The sequence below is a fragment of the Haemaphysalis longicornis genome, unplaced genomic scaffold (genome assembly GCF_048455015.1).
Source record: "Haemaphysalis longicornis isolate Haplotype H1 unplaced genomic scaffold, Haemaphysalis longicornis Haplotype H1 scaffold_4, whole genome shotgun sequence".
NCBI classification, from domain to species: Eukaryota; Metazoa; Arthropoda; class Arachnida; order Ixodida; family Ixodidae; genus Haemaphysalis; species Haemaphysalis longicornis.
Genome location: NW_027526361.1, coordinates 91,904,768 through 91,924,532, shown reverse-complemented (window position 1 = coordinate 91,924,532; position 19,765 = coordinate 91,904,768). Strand labels below are relative to the sequence as shown.

Here is a 19,765-nt window from a genome sequence, read left to right as displayed (position 1 = left end):
CTGCCTCGGCCGCTTCGTAGGAGGCCATCTTGACGAAGCCGAAGCCCTTCTCGGCATTGAGGAACGTCTCCTGGACCTCCCCGTGCTCGGAGAAGAGCTGCCGCAGCTCCTCCTCCCCCGTGCTGGCCGGCAGGTTCCCCACAAACAGGCGGCAGCGGCCCCCGGGCTTCTCGTCGCGCGGCCGCACATTGGCGCCCCCCTGGCCCAGCGCCTTGGCCAGCTTGCCCTTGGCGTTCGAGGCAGGCGTCACACGCAGCCGCCGGCCGCGCCGCAGGTTCATGTCCAGGTTGGTCACCACCGCCTCGGCACTCTGTGGACTGTCCATCTTGACAAAGGCAAAGCCCTTCTGGCTGTTCACAAAGACGTCCCGCACACCCCCGTAGGGCTCCACCAGTTCCCGCACATCGTCGTCGTTCACCGAGTGGGGCAGGTTGCCAATGTAGATGCGGCTGCGGTCCAGGGCGACATCGGGCGGCGGGTCCTTGGGCCGGTAGATGGGCGGCCGCTGGCGGGGCTCCGCATTCTCGTGAAAGCTCATACTGCACCACCTCCTCCGGGCCGCCCCTTCAGGACGGGGGCACACACTCGTAACACTGGACAACACCACTGCCCCAAGAGCTCGCACAACCAAAGTCTAACCCTTGCTTTCACCATTCCGCTGCCTTCCCGCAGCTCCTGATTAAGCACCTGGGTCTAAGTCATTGCTTGAATCAATTTGAACCATAATTCTCAAGTACAAAATATGAACCTGGAGAACTATCGAGTGCCTAAACTATTACGCGCATTTGATTTTTTTTTTTTGCAATTAGAAGATAAGCTGTAACCTGCCATTGCAGAAACACCAAAGCCAAAACCTAGTGCCAGTACTTGCTGAGCAACATACATCCAAGCCACTACAGCCTGATGGTATCAGCAACACAAGTCAGCTAATTTCAGACTATAATTAAAACAAACCTAGAAAAAAATAATTATTGGGCAGTTACAAGTTTTTCTAGTGACGCCTTAGTTACATGACACAAATAGTAAACCATGCCACAAAAATGGACTCGCGTCAGCTTAAGAACAGCTTTTTTTCTCAGAACTGTCAGAATTACCCCTCAATGTTTTTTAAAGCAAAATTTTTTGCATGTTCTTTCTCAATAACGTGTTCTGTGTTCGTCTTGTTTAATAGAAATAATTGTTTAAGGTTACCATGTAATGTTTCTCCTACACTTATTGCTCATGTTCTCTTATGTACTCGTGTCATTCCTTATGTTGTAAAAGCCCCTCCTGCTTAGTTCAAAGCTTTGACCTGCTGTATCTGTAAATAAATCAATATAACAGTCTCAAGTGTCGTGTTTTACACAGCAGCATAGATAATGTTCCCTACAGATTTTGTCCATACTACAAGCAGCCTGCAGACATGAAGATTCCCTGCCATCTTTATGAGGCTGATTTGACTTGATTTGATTTGAGGCTGATGAGGCTAGGCCTCATGTAACGAGGTTAAGCAGATCTACGTAACAGTTCATTAAATGGCTCTTTTGAAAATCAAGTGCGAGGAAAATTCTATGTGCATACAGAGTAGACATCCACTTTGTGCCTCGTAACTCTTACAATTACATGATCAAGGAGGGAACTGCACAAAGCTGATCACCCATGAAAACATGACCTTGCCCCCTTTACCACGGATTGACCAGGGCCCTGTAAGCATGTACATATGTACCGGCTGAGCATATTGTTTGCTACAGCAGGGGATAAGGGGAGCAGCTATGAACACCTGTTTCAGCCACCTTGCTTAGAAACTACCAATGGTTTACTGACAAAATACTCAGTGTCAAACCAAGAGCACTAACAGTTGTGCAGACTAATCATAGAAGACCGGCCGTGGCAGAGCAAAAACATCAGCATGCACGCGGGGACGTCTGCTTTATTACCCAGCCTGGTTTTCATCCTTGCAATTGTTAATAGATGCAGTAGGCCACACAAAATGGAATAATTTGCTCTGTAATAAGCCGCACGAATTCACCGCGACTGCAGGTCACTGTATAATTAACGCCCAACTCTTAACGGGTTGGTTCGATTTGATCAACTGAAGTTGTTTTGCAATGTCCAACATACGGGCGTAAAGAGAAGAGGGCAGAAGTTGCGTTCAGAACTCCCTCGCGATTCCAACTTGAGCACCAAACATTCATGAGCCCACTTTGTAACTGCTTGACCTGTAGCACGGTTATCACAGTTCTCGTTCAAAAAGGACTGCTAATAGCGATACAAGTACAGAAACAATAGAGATGGGAAGCAGCTGGTGTGGAATGATGAATAACAACTTTATGAATAACAACTTTAAGTCCATACTATAAATATTGTTCCCGCATTGAAGCAAGTAAAATTAACAACACAAGAAAACTTTGGCAAGAAATCTTTTTTTCCACTTGGCTTTGACTGCTATTTCGACCATGCGACCTCCAGATTTGATTTGAAAGCAACTGACGTACCTGCAATTAAATCACAACATTAACTTCCTGAGCTTTTTGTCGGACTATTTCACAAGTCACTGGGATCGTCAGGGGCAGTTACAACACAGGAGCAGCATCTGTTGACGACGCAACATAGGAGAAAGTGGGTAACACAATAGACGTTACTACTGCCCAAAAAGTTTTCCCTTGCCAGCTAAACATGCTGCCTCTCACCTGTGTTTACAGCATTTGCTGCTTTCCGAGCAAATTCAAAACCGGTTACGCAAAGGTTCCAGCATTTTTCTGGCGCTGGTTCAACATCTCTATTTTCTCAGGAAAACTCTCACCCTTTAATTCTTCATGCCTTGCTCGGCATCACTGCATCCGACGATACAAGACTGAAGACAAACTAGCTTAAGCTAGCAAGAGTGAACTCCCACTTGGGTGCTATGAAATGCAGTGGAAGATTTCAGATCAGCTTAAAACTACCTGGCAATCCTTACTGTGCACCAAAATCTCGTGTGCATGTAGCTGCTTGCTTTTCATCTCCATGAGAAAAAAAAACGCTACCCTGGCCGAGGATTTAACCAGGAAATTTGTGCTTGCTCAGCAGCTCAAAGCTAGCAAGGGCAGACATGCAGCAAATTTTTTTTGAAAATTCTGCCCCAAACGCCACAGTCCAGACGTCATCACCAAGCCTGCTTCATAACACGGGTTATTATGGCCGTTAGGGTACTCTGTTAACTGTCCTGAGACGTTTCAAAACGGGCATAGAAAATCAACCCAGAAAGGTATTGCTAATATACAAGGGGGCAATTAAATGAGATTCTACTGTATAAACAGAAATTACTGAAGGTGGTGTGCGAATATGAGGGCAATGGCAGGAAGAGCTGTGACCACAATGAAGTTTTCGAAAATCTCAGTGGAAAGAGATTCCCATATTTCAGCTGATTTGTAGTCCATCATGCAAAATACAGTCGAACAAAGATATATAGAATTATTGCCTATATCGTACAGACTGAACACCCCCTTGGAAATCCCATGCAGAAGTATAACGTTGTACGCTTGTATCAAACTCCCGATCACGGGCACATTCGATGTACCGAATGCTGCAGTAGCTTTTGTTTTAATGTTTTCGGAACATGGTTACCCAATGCAAATGCAACGTCTCTGTCACCTATCTTCACACCGGGGGAAATCATGTTTTTCCTTCCATCTGAAATAACCTGCCTCTGCCAACTTGGCTGACCCCTACCCGACAGCATAGTTTTTCTAAAGAATAATAAAAAAAAAACCATAGCGACGACAAACTTCCAAATTTCCCCTTATTTGGTCAGAAACGGCATTTCCAGAATGTAGAAAAGCCGCAATTTATGATCTGGATGTATCCCACCTTCCATGTGATGCAATCCAACGAGCGATTGAGGACCCCCAAAACTCAATGTCATTTTTATTTGCAGAAAACAGCTTATTGCAGAAACCAGAATCGGCGACGTCACAGATGCTCCACCCGGAAGCCAATACAACAGGGGTCATTTGATCTCCACAAATTTTTAGAACTTTGTAAGAAAAAAACTAGGAACATTGAAATCAATGCAAAATACTGTGGAATGTAGCCCCCGATCACAATTTTAAAAGACTTCATTAGCTCTCTAACCGAACCATTTACCACATCCGGTGCCACTCCCCAAGAGGAAGGACTGACTGGTCAACATCATGGGAGTCAAATATTGAGTTGAATGCTTTTACGTTCTATTTTTTATGGAACCAATGTTTGTTGTAGTCCGAGCTTACACAAGCACTCGTAAAGTCATGCCGCTTAACATTTAGATCAAGTATTAGACCAAGCAGGAGGTAACTCCTACCCCAGTTCTCTGCAACTGCACCATGCCACTTTTCTCCGGCCTCTGCTGTTCTCCCACTACCAAACGTCACAGATGATGAACCTTGTGCGCAGTACTCAGGGGCCGCCTAGCGAGACCCGTGCTCAGTTTCTTTCCCATTAGCTGCAATCACACCACAAGTACTTTAGACATATTTACCTTACGTCCTCCCCCGTGTGGCCACCCTGAAGCCAGAAAAATGCAGACAACAACTATTAGAATGAGCCAAAATTGTGAAGGATGGAAAACGGACTGACTTTATCGGACTGACTTTATGAGTACTCAGGCACAAGACACGAGAAGGCAGGTGCAGCTTGGAGAAGCAATAAAAACAGGCAATGAAAATAGAAATTCTAAATGGCAACAAAAAAACTAAAAGTTGTTTTAAGCTGTTTAAGAAAAGGAAGAGTGCTGCTGGAATACAAAAACGAGGCAATGAAAAATGAATAGCGAGCCTGTTCTTTCGAGTTCATTATTAAACAGTCCGTGCCAAGTTCTATTTGTGGTTTTCTGATAAAGCACTTTATACCCATATTGTTAAAGTACATCAGCTACGTAACCATTCCCACTAATGCTGAGAAAACGTAAGGGCTGTGTAATGAGCTACATGACGTTTTTTACACTGTCAGCAAAAAAAATTGTTTTAATGCGCTAAAAATATACCTATGCCCCATGGTAGGCCCAAAATCTAATTTAAGCCCAAATGAAATTGTTTCTATGCAGACCAGAGGCCTCACTTCAACATCATTTGACCAAAGACGTATGATGCGCAGGCTCAGGACACGGCTAGCATATTGTTTGAGTAATTCATAACCAAGTGTTTACAAAAATTAGGAACGATATCACATATGATGAAGCTCTATTGGCCAGTTAACCGTTATCACGACACGGTGTCCTGCAAAGCTGTAAGGAACACAGGAATGCGAAAACTGAATGTTTAAACGCAACGAGAGCGAGGGAGGGAGGGGAGGAAGAGACCCCGTCAGGGCAATAGGAAGGGACCGCCGACACAACTACTTGCGCCTGAAGTTCGCTGAACTGTTGCCGAGGTCGGCAGCGTCACCAAGCGCGACTTACGCACGCAAAGAAGCCGGTACGAGCGCCATATTTTATTTCTTCCTTGCCCTAATGGATTTCCCAGCGTCCGTCACCTGTTGGTGCGGATAAGCCAAAAAGAAACCAGCCAACACCCTTTTTACCTAAATTGTAGCTAAAATAAATTTACACGCAGCGCGCGACCATTTGAAAACAGCAATTTAAACCGCGCTAAAAACATATTCAGGCAGAAGCAAGTTCGCCGTATGAGTAGTTCAACCGGTAGAAACGGCGCAAGTTAGGCTTAGCAAACGAACGCACTTCGCTAAGAAAACAAAACCGGTACGCCAAATGATACGTCTACACGCTACACAGAGCGTGCCAGGGGCCGTACTAAAAGGAGGTTCAGGCTAGTTGAGCCAGTGCTTGGTACTATCAGCACAACCAGTGTAACCTTCAGCGTCTAGCGGATGCAAAATTAAAGTAGCTGTATACAAAATGTACCCGCACCAGAGAACGCTAAGCTTCAAACGCTGCTTATCAGAAACCCGTCGTAAAAATGTTCGACGCTCAGAGAAAAGACAATATTCAACCTACAGCAGCTTACATACGCTAGAAGATTGATTAAAACCCCGACTCCGGCGTCAGCGTCTGGCGTTTCCACCTCGCATAAATGGCGGCGGGCGGCTGAGACAATAACGACTGGACAGTTCGCCGGTAGCACTCAAATACGTTACGCCGCAAGACTGACTAAAGCGAACGCTGCCAGATTTTTCGTCAAGTGCTTACCTTTCTTGTTCTGGTTCGTCTCCTCGCTCCAAATCCAGCCAAACAGAATTTCCTGGCCGCAGAAGACAACCGCAGAACCACACGTTTACACAGTATGGCGGCGAATACTGGACAAGAAGAAGCGTAGTGCGCAGGCGCAGCTAAAACCAACCAAAAGCCGCGCACAAAAAAATAACATAAATGCAATAGGCAATAATTTTACCACAAACAATAACTGCAAAATAGTTCGTTCATTTGCTTTTTTGTGAGGGCAGCTTGCATTTAATTTACAAGAGTTTTATTTATTTGACCTTCTCACCGCTAAGAACAGCACCTGTTTTAGTGGCTGCTCAGTTTCATTGTAACAGGACTTACTCCACTTTAAAGCTAAAGTATGGTGGCTAGCTAAGGACTCCAGTTCATTCGGTCTGCAAAATTCTTGAAATGAGCGGAGCCATCATGTCAAACTTTATGCGTGGCTTAAAAATGAAGCAAGAACCAAAGGGCCTGCTTTCCCCCCTTAGGTACTCTAAGCCGAGCAAGGCTTTGAAAGTGAGAGCCGATATAACCGGTGTATTTTACTTTACTTATACAAGAAGTTTTGGTGCGTCTTATTTATGTTTCGTAAATGCGTTGCTTTCGAGTGTCTTGCTCTACAAATGCCAAACTTTAGGGGAGAGAGAGAGAGATAAAGTAAATGTTTATTGAAAAGGAGAAGAGGTCGGCCTGAGAAATTGATCTTGGGCCTGCTACTTCCCTCTGGGGGAGGGTACTGGGGACAGAAAGAGAAAGGAATGAATATAGAAGGTATGGGCTCCAGCTGGAGCTTGTCGTCTGCTAGAGCCGATAGACCATAACATGACCGGAAGCATAAATTTGCTGCTTGCGGTGTCATTACATATTTTTCTGGTAAAGTATTGTATAATATTATAATAAAACGCTTATTAAAAGTATTATTTTAGAAAATACTATTTGTAGAGCACGCTTTCAGACACAAAGAAAGAAGCCCCCAAGACAATTGCTGCCTTTAAAAACCTGGTGGCGATCATCGGAACGTGCACAGCCCTAATTTTAAATGTTACCGCTCCATGTGCAAAACTGTCATCAGTGCATGCATGCGCGAAAGAAAATAGCCACAACATTAACAAAAAACTGCATTATTATTCTGCGCATTAAGTATGCATAAATAATCAGTTAGTCGCTGCGACTAGATTTTGTTCCTTAGATGGTCTTGTGAAAAGTTGTTTGGGCAGTGTTATCTGATTGCCAAACGCCGGCATCAGCACCGCACGGGAAGGGCGGTTGCCATTAGTCTGTTTACTAATACGTCACGTCACGGTTTGCTAAGTGTTGCGCGTTTGGAAAGTGGTGCGCGAATGTGCGCGAACGCTGATCGCGATGTGCTGAGACGTGTGGTTCGTGTAATGCATTCGTGGCATGTGATGTGCGGAGCTAGCTGCTGTCGACTGGTTTTGGACCGTGAACGTTTGTGACGGTTGTCCTCGCAAGAGCATACGCAATGCATACACTAATCATTCTCGGTGTCAATGCAGCAATGTCGGCGCTTGCTCATCTAGTCACGCTCAGCTTAATACCTCGCTTCAGAGAGATGTTCATTAAAGCCGGATTATCTGGTGTTGACATGAGCAAAACAGCCAAAACAAAAGTGTGAGTGATTTGCTTTGTTGCGTTGCTTGCTTTTTGCTTGGGTCAATCGCATGGTATGATGTTCGTGAAACATGGTAACGTGGAAGCAGATCAGCGTTGCGGCGATCCTCCGCTAGCGAAAGCGAAACTTCGCGACTGCTGTGTGGCGCAAGCGCTGCTGTACTTTTGGTGGAACTTTGACAAATCAGTTTCCATGTGCCCCCTTTAAAACACGCAAAACCTTGTAACAAGCCAAGACGTGAGAAACCAATTCATTGCAATTTTTCGCTATATTTATGACGCGATTACAACGACTAGAGCAGTCAGCTATTCCCTCAAGCGTGCATTCGCGTTCGGCGTGCCAGTGCGACGTCTAGAGTAACTGCTTATAACGAAAAGTTAAACGAAGCTCTTGCTGCTTGACCCGCAAGTTTTAGTTGTTACATATCTAATATTTATTCCACCAGTCTGTATGGTAGAACGATGCGTAAAATGTCGGGCGTACGCTAAGATAGAAATGGTAACTTTCACCGGTAAACTGCCCCGTGGTAGGAGCAGCGACATGGCTAATATGTATTATCTTTTTTTCTTCTTACTTCGCTTTCAGGCCAGAATCGATTGGCGTGATCTCGGCAACAGTCTTCCTAATAACTATGTTCCTGTTCATTCCTGTCCCGTTTTTCAACTATCTGGCTGATGCCTCAAGCTTTCCACACAGTGATGTAAGTGTCTTGGCCCTTCTTTCTCAGCATAGAGTAGATAAAAGGCAGTAGTGAACTATGTCAAGCGGTGCCCCAAACATGATTGAAGTGTGTCACTGCACTAGGTTCGAGTGTAATACCCACTGTCAAGATCCCGCCTTTGCATATTCCCTCTAGCATTGAAGTCCTACCTCTGCCGAGTACACTTCATTACCTATTCGTTGCCAACCTTGCTGTTTTGGCAGCTGCTATTTCATTAGTCGTGATGACATGAGTAGTTTGAATGGCTTGTAGTGGGTGCTGTGCTATTCTATGCTAATACGGTTGGGTCCAGACCAGCAGCATCTGACAACGGTGTATTGCTTCTTGATCAGTGTTTTGGGCAGTGGACACCATCTATATTAGACACCTGAAGGTGAAAGCAGGTTGCATCCTCTACTGGTGCAAAGATGAAAGTGGTGAAGATACGACTCGCATGTTTTGCCTCTGTACTGATAGAGGCACTGCCAAACTACCCAGCCTGGTTGCACTGGTGATGTTTGCATGAATGAAAAATGATTTTTGTTACATTTTGCTATAAGCAGGGAAGTGCTACAGGCGATGTTGTACGTAGACTAAGTGGGTTGTCAGCAATGATCTAAGTGCCACATTTGAGTGCAAATTATTGAGTAGTTCAGTTTTTTTTTAGTTTCACAATATTATTGCAACACCCCCTGCTCCAGTTACAGCATACTGCATGCAAACCTGCTATTATATTTATGAAATGAAAGAAAACAAAAAAAAAAAGACTAAGAAAATACCTAGTTCATATAGGCACTGAGGCAAGAAAACAAAAAAAAAGACTAAGAAAATACCTAGTTCATATAGGCACTGAGGCATAGTACAAGCCGCGTTGTAAGATTAGAAGCCATTTTCCAAGTTTGTACTTTAGAGCGTGGCATTGCCAAGAGTACTCTTTGCACTGTGTCATTGTCTTTAGTGTTTTTGTTGTCTCAATCTGTGCCAAAAATTGAGCTTGTATTGTGTTCATTCTCGGAGACACATTCAGTGTTTTAATGAGAAAGCAATAAATGGCCCATTGAGCAGAAAAGCCACCGTCTAGCTTCTGTAGCAGCGAAACAACTCCTAATATGGGTGGCGGTGCAGAGGGAACAAAAGTACTATAAAATAGTTGATGAAAAGAAAATTTTAAACATACCCACTCAGTGGTTTGGTCAGTGATGATCACGACTGCCGTCAGAACCTCGTGGCTGTTTTGCCAGTACCCATTCAACTGCGACGTCAAAGTACTTGCCCAATGGGATTGGCCAGTGACCATGACAGCTATCATCAGAAGCTCATGGCCAATTCACCGATTCCCATTCACCTGTACTATCGGCCAGTTGTGGTATCGGTGGTATCGGCCAGTGATGATGACAGAGGCTCACGGCCAATTCACCAATTACCATTGGCTGCGACGTCAACATACCCAATCGAAGAAGCACTCTGCAGCATTCAATTAGACATTAGTGCTTTTGAATTCACAATTCAAAGGAGTGCATGCATGTCCGGAGACATTTTTTTATTTCTTAGACAGGTCACAGGGCCACCCAGAAGGCTTTTTTTTTTTCTAGCAAGAGCTGGTGGTGCCCTTCGACGGGCTCAATATTGTCAAGTGCACCACATATTTTATTTTGTTCCTTAGACCGGTTTTGCTCCTTCTGGAACAAAACCACCTCACGGGGGCAATTGGTTGCATCTGCGGTGTAGTTGGGCCAGAAATAATGCTTTTGGAGCCACTGGAGGTGCTCAAGGCTTGACGTCAGGGCAGGGAAGAGGCTCGCTCGATTTTGTCGTGAAGAGGAAGCTTACCCTGTAGTGAGGTTTTGTGCTTTTTTTCCGAACGACGGCAGTTTGTGGAGCTGCTGGCGGCGCTGCTGTCCATCTGCTGCATGCTGCTGCTGGGCTTTGCGGACGACGTGCTGGACCTGAAGTGGCGCGACAAGCTGCTGCTGCCCACCCTGGCCTCTCTGCCCCTGCTGGTGGTGTACTACGTCACCTTCAACCACACCACCGTCATCGTGCCCCGGCCCCTGCGCATGCTGCTGGGGAACGACCTCTGGCTCGGTGGGGGAGCTAGCTGATTGCCTCGTCTTTCTTTTTTTGACAAGGCCATGCACTGCGACAGGAATTCATCTTGTGTATTGTGGGCTCAGACTTCTGTTACAATTATGAAGCATAGGAAGTAGCGAGAATGATTCGACGAATGCAGGTGCGGGAGTCCTGACACCCAATCGTCTGATTTTTCATGTTATGTGAAAGGAATTCATCTCGTATGATGTGGGCATGGGCTTCGTATTGCAATTGTCTGATATCCGTCACAGCTATTGTTGCGCCGAGAAAGATGAGTAACCCGCCACCACTGCACTAGCTCACTTTACTTGAGTTCTAAATGGGCACAGACAAGGGAACGTGTGCCTACAGTTTCACTTTATCGCAGCAGTTTCTTTTATAATCAACGGTTAACAGTGTGTGCTGCTAGGTGTCAAGTGATCTGGGAGCCACCTTCCCGTGACAAAAATGCAAAACAAGTATTTTGAACCATCACTTCTTTTTATTCCTTCTCTTGTTCCCAGAACAATAAGAAAACAGGCGCTTTCGGTCTATACTTAAAACAACTAAAAATTATTCTAGTGTTTATTGGTGGCGCTCTGCTTGCATGGGGGGCACAGAGCAATGGGCTCTAGTGGAGTACGCCGTTGCCGTTTACACTTTGTACTATGAAGGAGCGCTAAGAGAGGTGGTGTGCTCTACTTCAAATGTTTTTGCTTGGGGGGAAAATCACCCTGGCTTAATTTTTAGGAATTTATAGATAATAATACAACTTAATACTGGTTGAACCGCTTTTTTTTTTTGATGCTGTGTTTTTTAACGTAAGACAGGCAGTTCTGCAGTCTCAAAATGAAATGTTTCAAAATAATCGCAAGCAACAAAATTTTTGCCCAAGAAAGGTATCAAAGTTGTAAATTATGATTCAATCCAATTTGAAAAAAAAAACCTGTTCACAGTGCAATGCCATAGGGATGTAATAGGGCTGGTATGGGTATGATTGCCATTAAAACAGCAAAAACAAAATGAATAAAACACGTGTTAATAAGACATTGGTGTGGGTATGACTGCCATTAAAACAGCAAGAACAAAATGAATAAAACACGTGTTAATAAGACATTACGAAGCAAAGACAATATAGCAGAAAAAATTGTGCTCCTTGCGATAGCAGAGAAAACTAGAGCTATGGGCATTCCAGATGCGAATGCATGTGAATTATGTATGTCGGGGATTATCTGTACTCATTGTTTAAAAAGGTGTTTTGGCTAGCCTTACCGCTAGCTGATTAAGCTTGCCATGGAAGTCAGAACATGCGCAGAGCATTGTGATTCCACTTGCTGCTATCTCTAACCTCAGACTGACCTGTGGCCCAATGTATTGCAGGTCCGCTGTACTACATCTACATGGGCATGCTGGCGGTGTTCTGTACAAATGCCATCAACATCCTTGCCGGCATCAACGGTCTTGAGGCAGGCCAGTCAGCGGTCATTGCAGCATCCATTATCGTCTTTAATCTGATTGAGCTGTTTGGTGAGTGTTTTGAAGCCTTCCTCAATAGGCAGCGTGTGCAAATTGATGTCGTGCATTCACCCTCTATATAAATTTGTGCATTTAAATTGATCCTGTTTTACACCGTGGAAAGACTTGACTCTCTAGGAGTTTCTTGCTGTGGTCATGTTCACCTGGAGCACATGCAAGTTAGTTTGCCAGGATCGAAGCCTCTTTGAGGATCGAGTATCAAAGCCTCTTCTTTCCTTCGAATTTTCTGATCATTGTTAGTTGGTTGTTTTCCCATGCCTGTATTCTGCTATAACACCCTGCTGCAAATACAGTGGAACCCTGGTTATATGTTCCCTTGTTTTACGACAGCCCAGCTTTTACGACGGACTATTCGATTCCCGGCGAATTTTTTCTAGAAATAATGCATTAAAAACTTCGCTTATCCAACACAATTTCATGCCGCACCCGCATTATCTCCGATAACCGCAGTCTAAGAACCGACAACCCACGCAAAGCACACGGCCGACCGGCGGGTGAATTGAAAGTGCTGCGGGCTTGTACCGTGGACCTGGAGCCCGCCCAATCGGTTCTCTTGGGCATAGCTTTCTTCATCGTCACATCTTTCGTTTCTCTCTCTCCCCCCCCCCCAGCAGTGGGCCACTCCCCTGCACAAGCCCTTTCCCCCTCTCCTCGCTTGCTGCTCCTCTTGTTGCACAGCAGTCGCAGGGGCAGTGTGCAGGTGTTCATTTCAGCAGTGAATCGCCAATGAGGTTACGCTCACAGGCTTAGGCTTCTACATGTGTTTGTCATGATTCACACTAGCTGGCGGCAATCTCAGATGTGGACTGTGGTACAAGATTTGTTTTAAAACGGCGTGATTGACGCCTGCACGGTACTATTTTCTCACGTTTACTTTTTTTAGTGATTTGGGTTTCCGAACCCTGCAAAAATTGCATTTACTTTTTTTAGGGATTGGGGTTTCCGAGCCCTGCAAAGCATTAGTTTGTAGCTTACGTTGAGGTTTCTTGTAAGGCCGTCTCGCTAAACTGTACTTATAGGCGTAATTGTTGTTTGGGTTTTACGACGCCTATATTTTACGACACTTTTTCACGGTCCTGAGAAAGTCGTATAATCGAGGTTCTACTGTATAGCTGGTAGTAGATTTGCTAGGCAAGAATCAGAGCACAGATCATAGGATCGTTGAATGCAACGTAATGCTGAGTTTCAAAGGAAAAAGAAGGAAACTCGTGAAAAGTAAGAAACCCAACATGGAGTCAGTCAGAGCCAGGACACAGGAATTTAAAATAACCCTTCAAAACAAATTTGCTGTTTTAAATGAGGATAACAAGAATGGCGTAGCCAGAAATATTTTTCGGCGGTTGTTAGACGACTTGAGCGCTGCCTGTATAGGCGCCACTGAAGTCCCCTTAGCGGCCTGTTTCGAAAGCAACCACGGGACGCTCCAGCTCACTCTCCACTGTTGCTGCTACTTTTGGGGCAAGCTCAAGATTGAGATTCACCGCTTGTATGCGATCGAAATACATGTTAATGTGGAGCAGTCACTCTGTCCGCAAATGTGGTGTATTTACGAGAGTGTAAATGTTTCTTTTACGATCTTAGTGTGGTCTGTATGAGTGCCATCTGTGTGCCACAGACCAGCATGGTGAGTCAGGCATATGCATGCAGCTGAATGTAATTCCACAGCTTTGAAATTTACTAACAGTGTCTCCGTAAGCAGCATTCCCTCAGATGGTCATGCTACGGCTACACACTGTGATGTAAATCAGTTTTGTGTGCTTACATTATCTCGCAGAGCCCTCATACCTTACAGCACGCCAGCTGCGCTTGCCAATATCATACCTCGGATATTCATCACTACCGTGGACAAGCAGTGTGGCATAAATTTCATGAACATTCTGCGAAAGAAGTCAGTGGATAATAGAAAATTATACCCAGGGATCAGCACCCGACGAAAAATTGAATGCTAGGTCGTCTTTTTCCGAGGTGAGCGCTCGCAAACATTCATCATCTGCTACATATGTCATTCGCAAGCAGCACGGCGACGGGTAAGCCACATCCACGACTGAACGCATTTTCAGAACATCACCATATGACACAGGGAGTCTGCAGAAACTAGCACAAACTAAAATCAGATGGCCTTATCAAATACCACACTCTTCCAACGACACCTTTTATCCTTTGTGGACTGCCTACCTGTACTTCAAAAAATGCACCCACCAAGTGATCAGCTGTTCGTTGAAGTAAAAAAAAAAAAAAGGAAAGCGAACGCGCAGCGTGTGTGCATGATTACTAAAACGTTCATTCTTTAATTTCATTCCACATTCAGACACAACAATGGTGAAGCATCCCCCTCCCCACTGCCCTATGTCCCGCAAAAAAACTCCCACCTCCTCTCGCGGGAACCCCTGTGTAGATGCAACGCATAGGGGGTTCACGTTGCAGCGTTGGACAGCGGAGGAACGGCGCTGGAACAATGGAGCGGAGCGGCGCAGGCACCGCGTTTTATAGCGCGCATAACAGTGAGGGGACGCGCCGGCACCAGTGCGTCTGCCGCGGCTATGACGCAACACAATCCACTTTAATCCAATCCAAACCAATCCAATCGAATCCAATTCCCCTCGCGAGAGAGTGTTCACTATCGGAGAGGAGAGGGGGTGAGCGGCGGAGAGCACAGCTGGCGCGGCGCGGAGAAAGGGGGAGGGGCGGAGACGCCGACGCCGACGCCGCCGGATGCAGGGACAAGGCGAGTGAATGAGATGCAGTCTGAAGTCACATCTAAAATTAGCAGCGCATCGAGTTGGGTCTGGTGGGTTCTACCTGGCTTATTAGACGAACGTCCTTAGCATTTCCGAAGCGGCCCTGGGTCTTTTCATGCCCATAGGAACTATTCTGGTCCCCCCTGACTTGCAGACCATTTATTATTCCGTGCACTATGCTTAACATTTTCGCGTGGTTCATGTTCCATTAAAAGGCACAAAGTGGTTGTCAGGTATTGGGATAATCCCCAAGACAGCCTTTTCTTCCACGTATATATTCGAAACGAAACTGCATTCGTTGTTTATGCTGCAAAACAAAACCAACCTCTCACTGTGTGGGTATCACGTTTAAGTGAGGCGAAAACAGAATTCACTAGTGCCTGACGTGTTCAGAGGTGACAGTGTTGATATGCTGCTGCTGCCGTCGCCCTATCAGCCACCCGGTACTCATCTCATAGATGCTGCGGAGAAGCGGCGGCAGGTGGCGCAGCCATTGCGAAGTTAGAGGCATATACCCCATCGTTAAATTTTAAAATAGTCTGCACCCAAACGATATCTTAATTTTGTTTTCTTATCCTATTCACCTTGTTACATATAGGTGAAGTGTGCAAAATGCATGGGCAGAAAAAGGGCTTAAAGGAGGGGGGAAGCACCACTTTTGAAACTTATGGGGGTGTTCTGACACCAAAACACTGCCTACGCCTAAGCCCTTGGTAGACAAACTAAATGACAACCTAACAACAGCAATCCCAGAATCAGCAGCAGCTGTGGGAGAAGCAGCATGTAGGGAACAAACTGGAAAACTGACTCAGAAAACAAAGGAACTAATTGCGAAATGTAAGAACTTGAATGTGTCGAGTATGGCGGATCAAATTGAGGCAGCAGACCTGTCGAAATTGGTTAACAGAACTGAAACAAACGACATTTGTGCATTTAATGTGTCAGTGATGGAGGAAACGCTGGAAATAGAAGGAAGATTGAAAGCAACTAAGAGCAAAGACAGGATGTACACACTTAGCGACGAGCAGGGTGCATTAGGCACATCATCGGCGAGATAGTAAAAGTAGCAGAGTGATTCTGCATCAAGCTATACGCCAGTGACGTTAGGCCAGGGGAAACTACTGAGTGTACAAGCTTAGCTTGCAATGTCCCACCAGTAATTAACCCTTTCGCTGTCACTGACGTACTGTACTCTGTCGGGATGAGTGACCATGCGGCACGTGTGCGATTACGGGTGCAAGGGTTGTTGTGCCATCCGCGACGGGTTTCTGGGTTTTTTATTTATTTACTTATTCATTCTGTTCCCATGTCTGCTACGGCGTGCCAGGTTAGCCCAGCGTGCCGTTGCCTCTCCAATAGACCGAAACATGACTCAATCGCGGCTTTCGCTCGCTCATTTCTGTGCGTTGTTTGCACTGCTGAAAACGCTCCCTCCATGCGTGCGGTTACTTTTGGATGGCTGACGGCGCGGGGCCTTCCACTGCGGACAGGAGTGGTGGTTCTTCAATTCTGATCCGAATACAAGCCCAGCTCGGATTTGCATTCTGAAAGTTTCTCATCCGAGGAAGAGGTGCGAGTTCCATAGCGTCATATTCTGAACCTGCGTACAATGCTTCAACCTCGCCACAACCCTAGGAAGCACGCCCAGCAGAGCTTGACTGGTTCTCCTGGCTGGCCACAGGAAAAAGCTCAGGGTCGGCCGCATTGCCACTTCTGTTTCATGGTTGTTTGGGCAATCTGCCGGCAGGTGCAGCATCACCTGCGACGGAGCTATTTTCAACGTTTCTAACTAATTAACAACACATTTCATGGGGCTACCAGTCATGTACCAATTAGTTTGACGGTACGTACTGCTATACTATAAAACACCCCCCGAAAAATATTTTTGCCTACACCACTGAAAGCGCTCCTAACTTTAAAGGATGACGCAGGACCCGCCGCGGTGGCTCAGTGGCTAAGGCGTTGCGCTGCTGAGCACGAGGTCGCGGGTTCAATTCCCGGCCGCGGCGGCCGCTTTTCTGATGGAGGCGAAAAGCAAAAATGCCCGTGTGTACGAGATTTCGGCGCACGTTAAAGATCCCTAGGTGGTCAAAATTAATCCGGAGCCCTCCACTACGGCGCGCCTCATCGCCTGCGTTGCGTCGGCGCGTTAAACCCCACAATCAATCAATCAATCAGGATGACGCAGGATTCTGCTTTGTGGCAAGCGATGCTGTCAGAGCAGCTCTAGGGAAGACGAAGTGCCTGGGCGACATTCATTAGTGATATATCTGTCAGGTTACCTTCGCAATGTGATTGATGGGGCCAGCACTGTCAAAGGTCTTGGGCTTCGGGTTTTGTGCTACATGAAGTCATGGATCACCATTACCAACTAGGTAGGCTAAATCCTTACTCTGCTATGCCAAGAAGGGTTTCTGGATGAAAGGGTGGTGTCTTGAAGGGTGTTGTCTGGATCAATTGCTTTTGAAACGGCAGCTGCACTTTTCCTTTTTTTTTCTCTCTCTCTCTCACCACGTTATGACTGCTGCATCACACAGCATGCACTGTTAACACATGCACCCTACAATTTCAGCCATTTTTCTACAAAAGGTATTTGGGACAGTCTGCTGCTTTTAGAAATCACCCAAGGTAACTTGATCAGTATGCATTGATTTAGCGCAAGACCGGCCACAACATCAAACCTCTCAGCAAGTTGGTCAGTTCTGCCCTGTCTCTTTGCTGCCTCATCTTTAAGATGCAGCGGTGGCATATTGCTTTATAAAATGCACGCCCGTGTGCGGCATGTGCCACATCATGAGGCAAAAACAAAAGCAGTCGGGTTCAAATGAAACTTGAGTTGTGCCTTAGCCTCTTTTGTTGTTCTGTGCCTTAAGAAAGAAACCTCCTCGTTTGTTCATCCTCTCCTCCTCTCCCTACCCACTGCTTTCCCTTGGCAGGTGCCGTGCGCAACAACAGATCTAACCTGTTTCTGTCCTCCTTCTCTGTTTGGTGAATAGGTGATTGCTGGAAGAATCACCTGTTTTCACTCTACCTCATGCCTCCGTTCCTCATGACCACCCTGGGCCTGCTCAAATACAACTGGTGAGAACCAGCTTGGCTGTGCTGGCCTACTCCGCATTGTGCCGCTTTGGCTCCTGCTGGGCTCAATAGCTTGTCCTCGTCACTTTTAGTGCAGCAAAGCCCCCACTTTCGAGCAGTGAATTTTGGGAAGACAATAATTTTGGTGATAATTTCGTTAAGTCTTTTCTGCAATGTGTGTCAGACAAACGCGGATATAGAATTCTTAGTTGGGTCTGATTCAAAGCAATTATGTATTTCATTCGAGTTATTCTACTGCATATCCTATATGTTTGTTGGGGATTGTCGAAACAGTGAATACAATATGTATGGAAAACGAGTCGACATGCTTGGGACTAGGAATCTGCTATTAAGGGGCCACTGAAGTGAATTTGTTGAGCCTTCTTTGTGGCTGTTTTGTGTGGTTCATCCTGCATAATCCTTAATTTCACTGTTTTGTGTAAGTACATATAGGGGACTCAAATTATCAGTAACGCCCAGAAGAGATAACATCATGCGTCCTTAGCGTTATGAACTGCTGCAGGGGCGTCACACTCGTTTGCGGTCCCTTTTGATGCTGTCCCAGCCGTCAGTATTTTATTTGCAGCTGTGTTCTTTGCAAAAATTGACTTTTTGCCTGTTTGCAGGCAGTTTACTGTACGGGGTAAGTATGCTCGCAATCCGTTTACTTTCGCCCTGCACAGTTAGGAGTGTGTCATTGTAGCTAATGTTAGTGAATCAGTGAAACAGTCAAGAGGAGTGTGACTTGAGAGGAAGCAGCACTTTTTAAGGCACTTTTTTTTTAGAAAAAAAAAATGTTTATCACTCTCGTCAGGGTACTTTGTAAGGCCCATTTGGGGACAAAAATTTCCAGAATGTGATTTTAATAATCAAAGATAATTTCTGTGCTGCCTTGGTGGATCAGCTCCTTTTACTTGTGCAGTGATAATGCTGCAAAGCATGATGCTTCACTTATTGATACTAATCAAGCGCTGAGCCAGCATTGACAGTTGAAATCGTGTTCTGCAAACTTGCATTGCCAGGGGTGCCTATTCTTTCAACATGCTTATGCAAGTAGGCACGTTGGTACTCACTGGTGTAATGAAGGGCAGGTAATACTAGTAGGTACTTAGTTGCATAATGACACCTTGTTTTGTCTAAAAGATTATGCAGTTTTGGAATGAGTGCATTCAATTCAGAAAGTAGGTTTTGGCGAACCTTTTCTCCTTTTATTGTCCTAATGCAGCCCACTCTCATGACTGTGCAGACCTCGAGTAATATTGCTGCCAAATGTGCGGGCACAAATGTTATGACTTGCACACGGATACAAAATTTATTATGGGGGGATAGTGTTATAATAAATGGGAATTTCATATTTTCAAGGTGCCTCGTAATTTATTTTTATTAAAAAAGGATTGGTTGAGAGGTTTCGTTTATTATAAGCAGCATTTTCCTATGTGCAGAGTGACTCAAAGGCCAGGCATTGCTACCCGCAAGTCTGTGGTTAAAAATGAGCAAGGGCTACTTAGAAGGAGAGAAAATAATAGAACAGAAATACCACATTAAACCCTCGTTAACGCGAACTTGCGTATCTCGAAATACCAGAAAAGTCGAAAATTTTCCTCGCCATACCTTTACCTCTCATAGGTGCTATGTATTTCCCCCTTTTATCTCAAAACATTTTTCCGAGGGACCACGAATATCTCAAAATGTTGACAGAGAGGACAGAAAAGTCCACTGCAGGCCGCTGATAATGTCTCCATGCAAACCAGGGGCGTAGACAGAACTCTTGCACCTCGACCACCTCCATATGATTTTTCAAGAGATTAAAAATATGTATAATAAATACATAACTATTAACTGATAATATTGAT

At 45.4% G+C, this 19,765-nt stretch overlaps 2 protein-coding genes across 6 annotated transcripts in view; one reads left to right on the top strand and one right to left on the bottom strand.

The window, feature by feature from the left end:
* The window catches only part of LOC144179066 (uncharacterized), a 58,655-nt gene extending 52,350 nt beyond the window's left edge, over positions 1-6,305 (bottom strand). For 2 of the 5 annotated variants that reach the window (XM_077707263.1, XM_077707265.1), the window contains exons 1-2: positions 6,143-6,293; positions 4,478-4,503 (exon numbers count right to left, since the gene is read on the bottom strand). The gene's annotated coding sequence lies outside the window, so the exon portion shown is untranslated. Of the gene's footprint in view, positions 1-4,477; positions 4,504-6,142 lie in introns of all 5 variants that reach the window. The other 3 variants (XR_013324138.1, XM_077707264.1, XM_077707266.1) reach the window with 3 other exon arrangements.
* Positions 6,306-7,273: 968 nt separating this feature from the next.
* Positions 7,274-19,765, top strand: part of Alg7 (Alg7 dolichyl-phosphate N-acetylglucosaminephosphotransferase) — a 31,570-nt gene continuing 19,078 nt past the window's right edge. Inside the window, exons 1-5 of the mRNA XM_077707262.1 lie at positions 7,274-7,789; positions 8,376-8,490; positions 10,362-10,575; positions 11,941-12,087; positions 17,831-17,915. Coding sequence (XP_077563388.1) covers positions 7,641-7,789; positions 8,376-8,490; positions 10,362-10,575; positions 11,941-12,087; positions 17,831-17,915 — 710 coding nt within the window. The 5' untranslated portion in view covers positions 7,274-7,640. The remainder of the gene's footprint in view (positions 7,790-8,375; positions 8,491-10,361; positions 10,576-11,940; positions 12,088-17,830; positions 17,916-19,765) is intronic.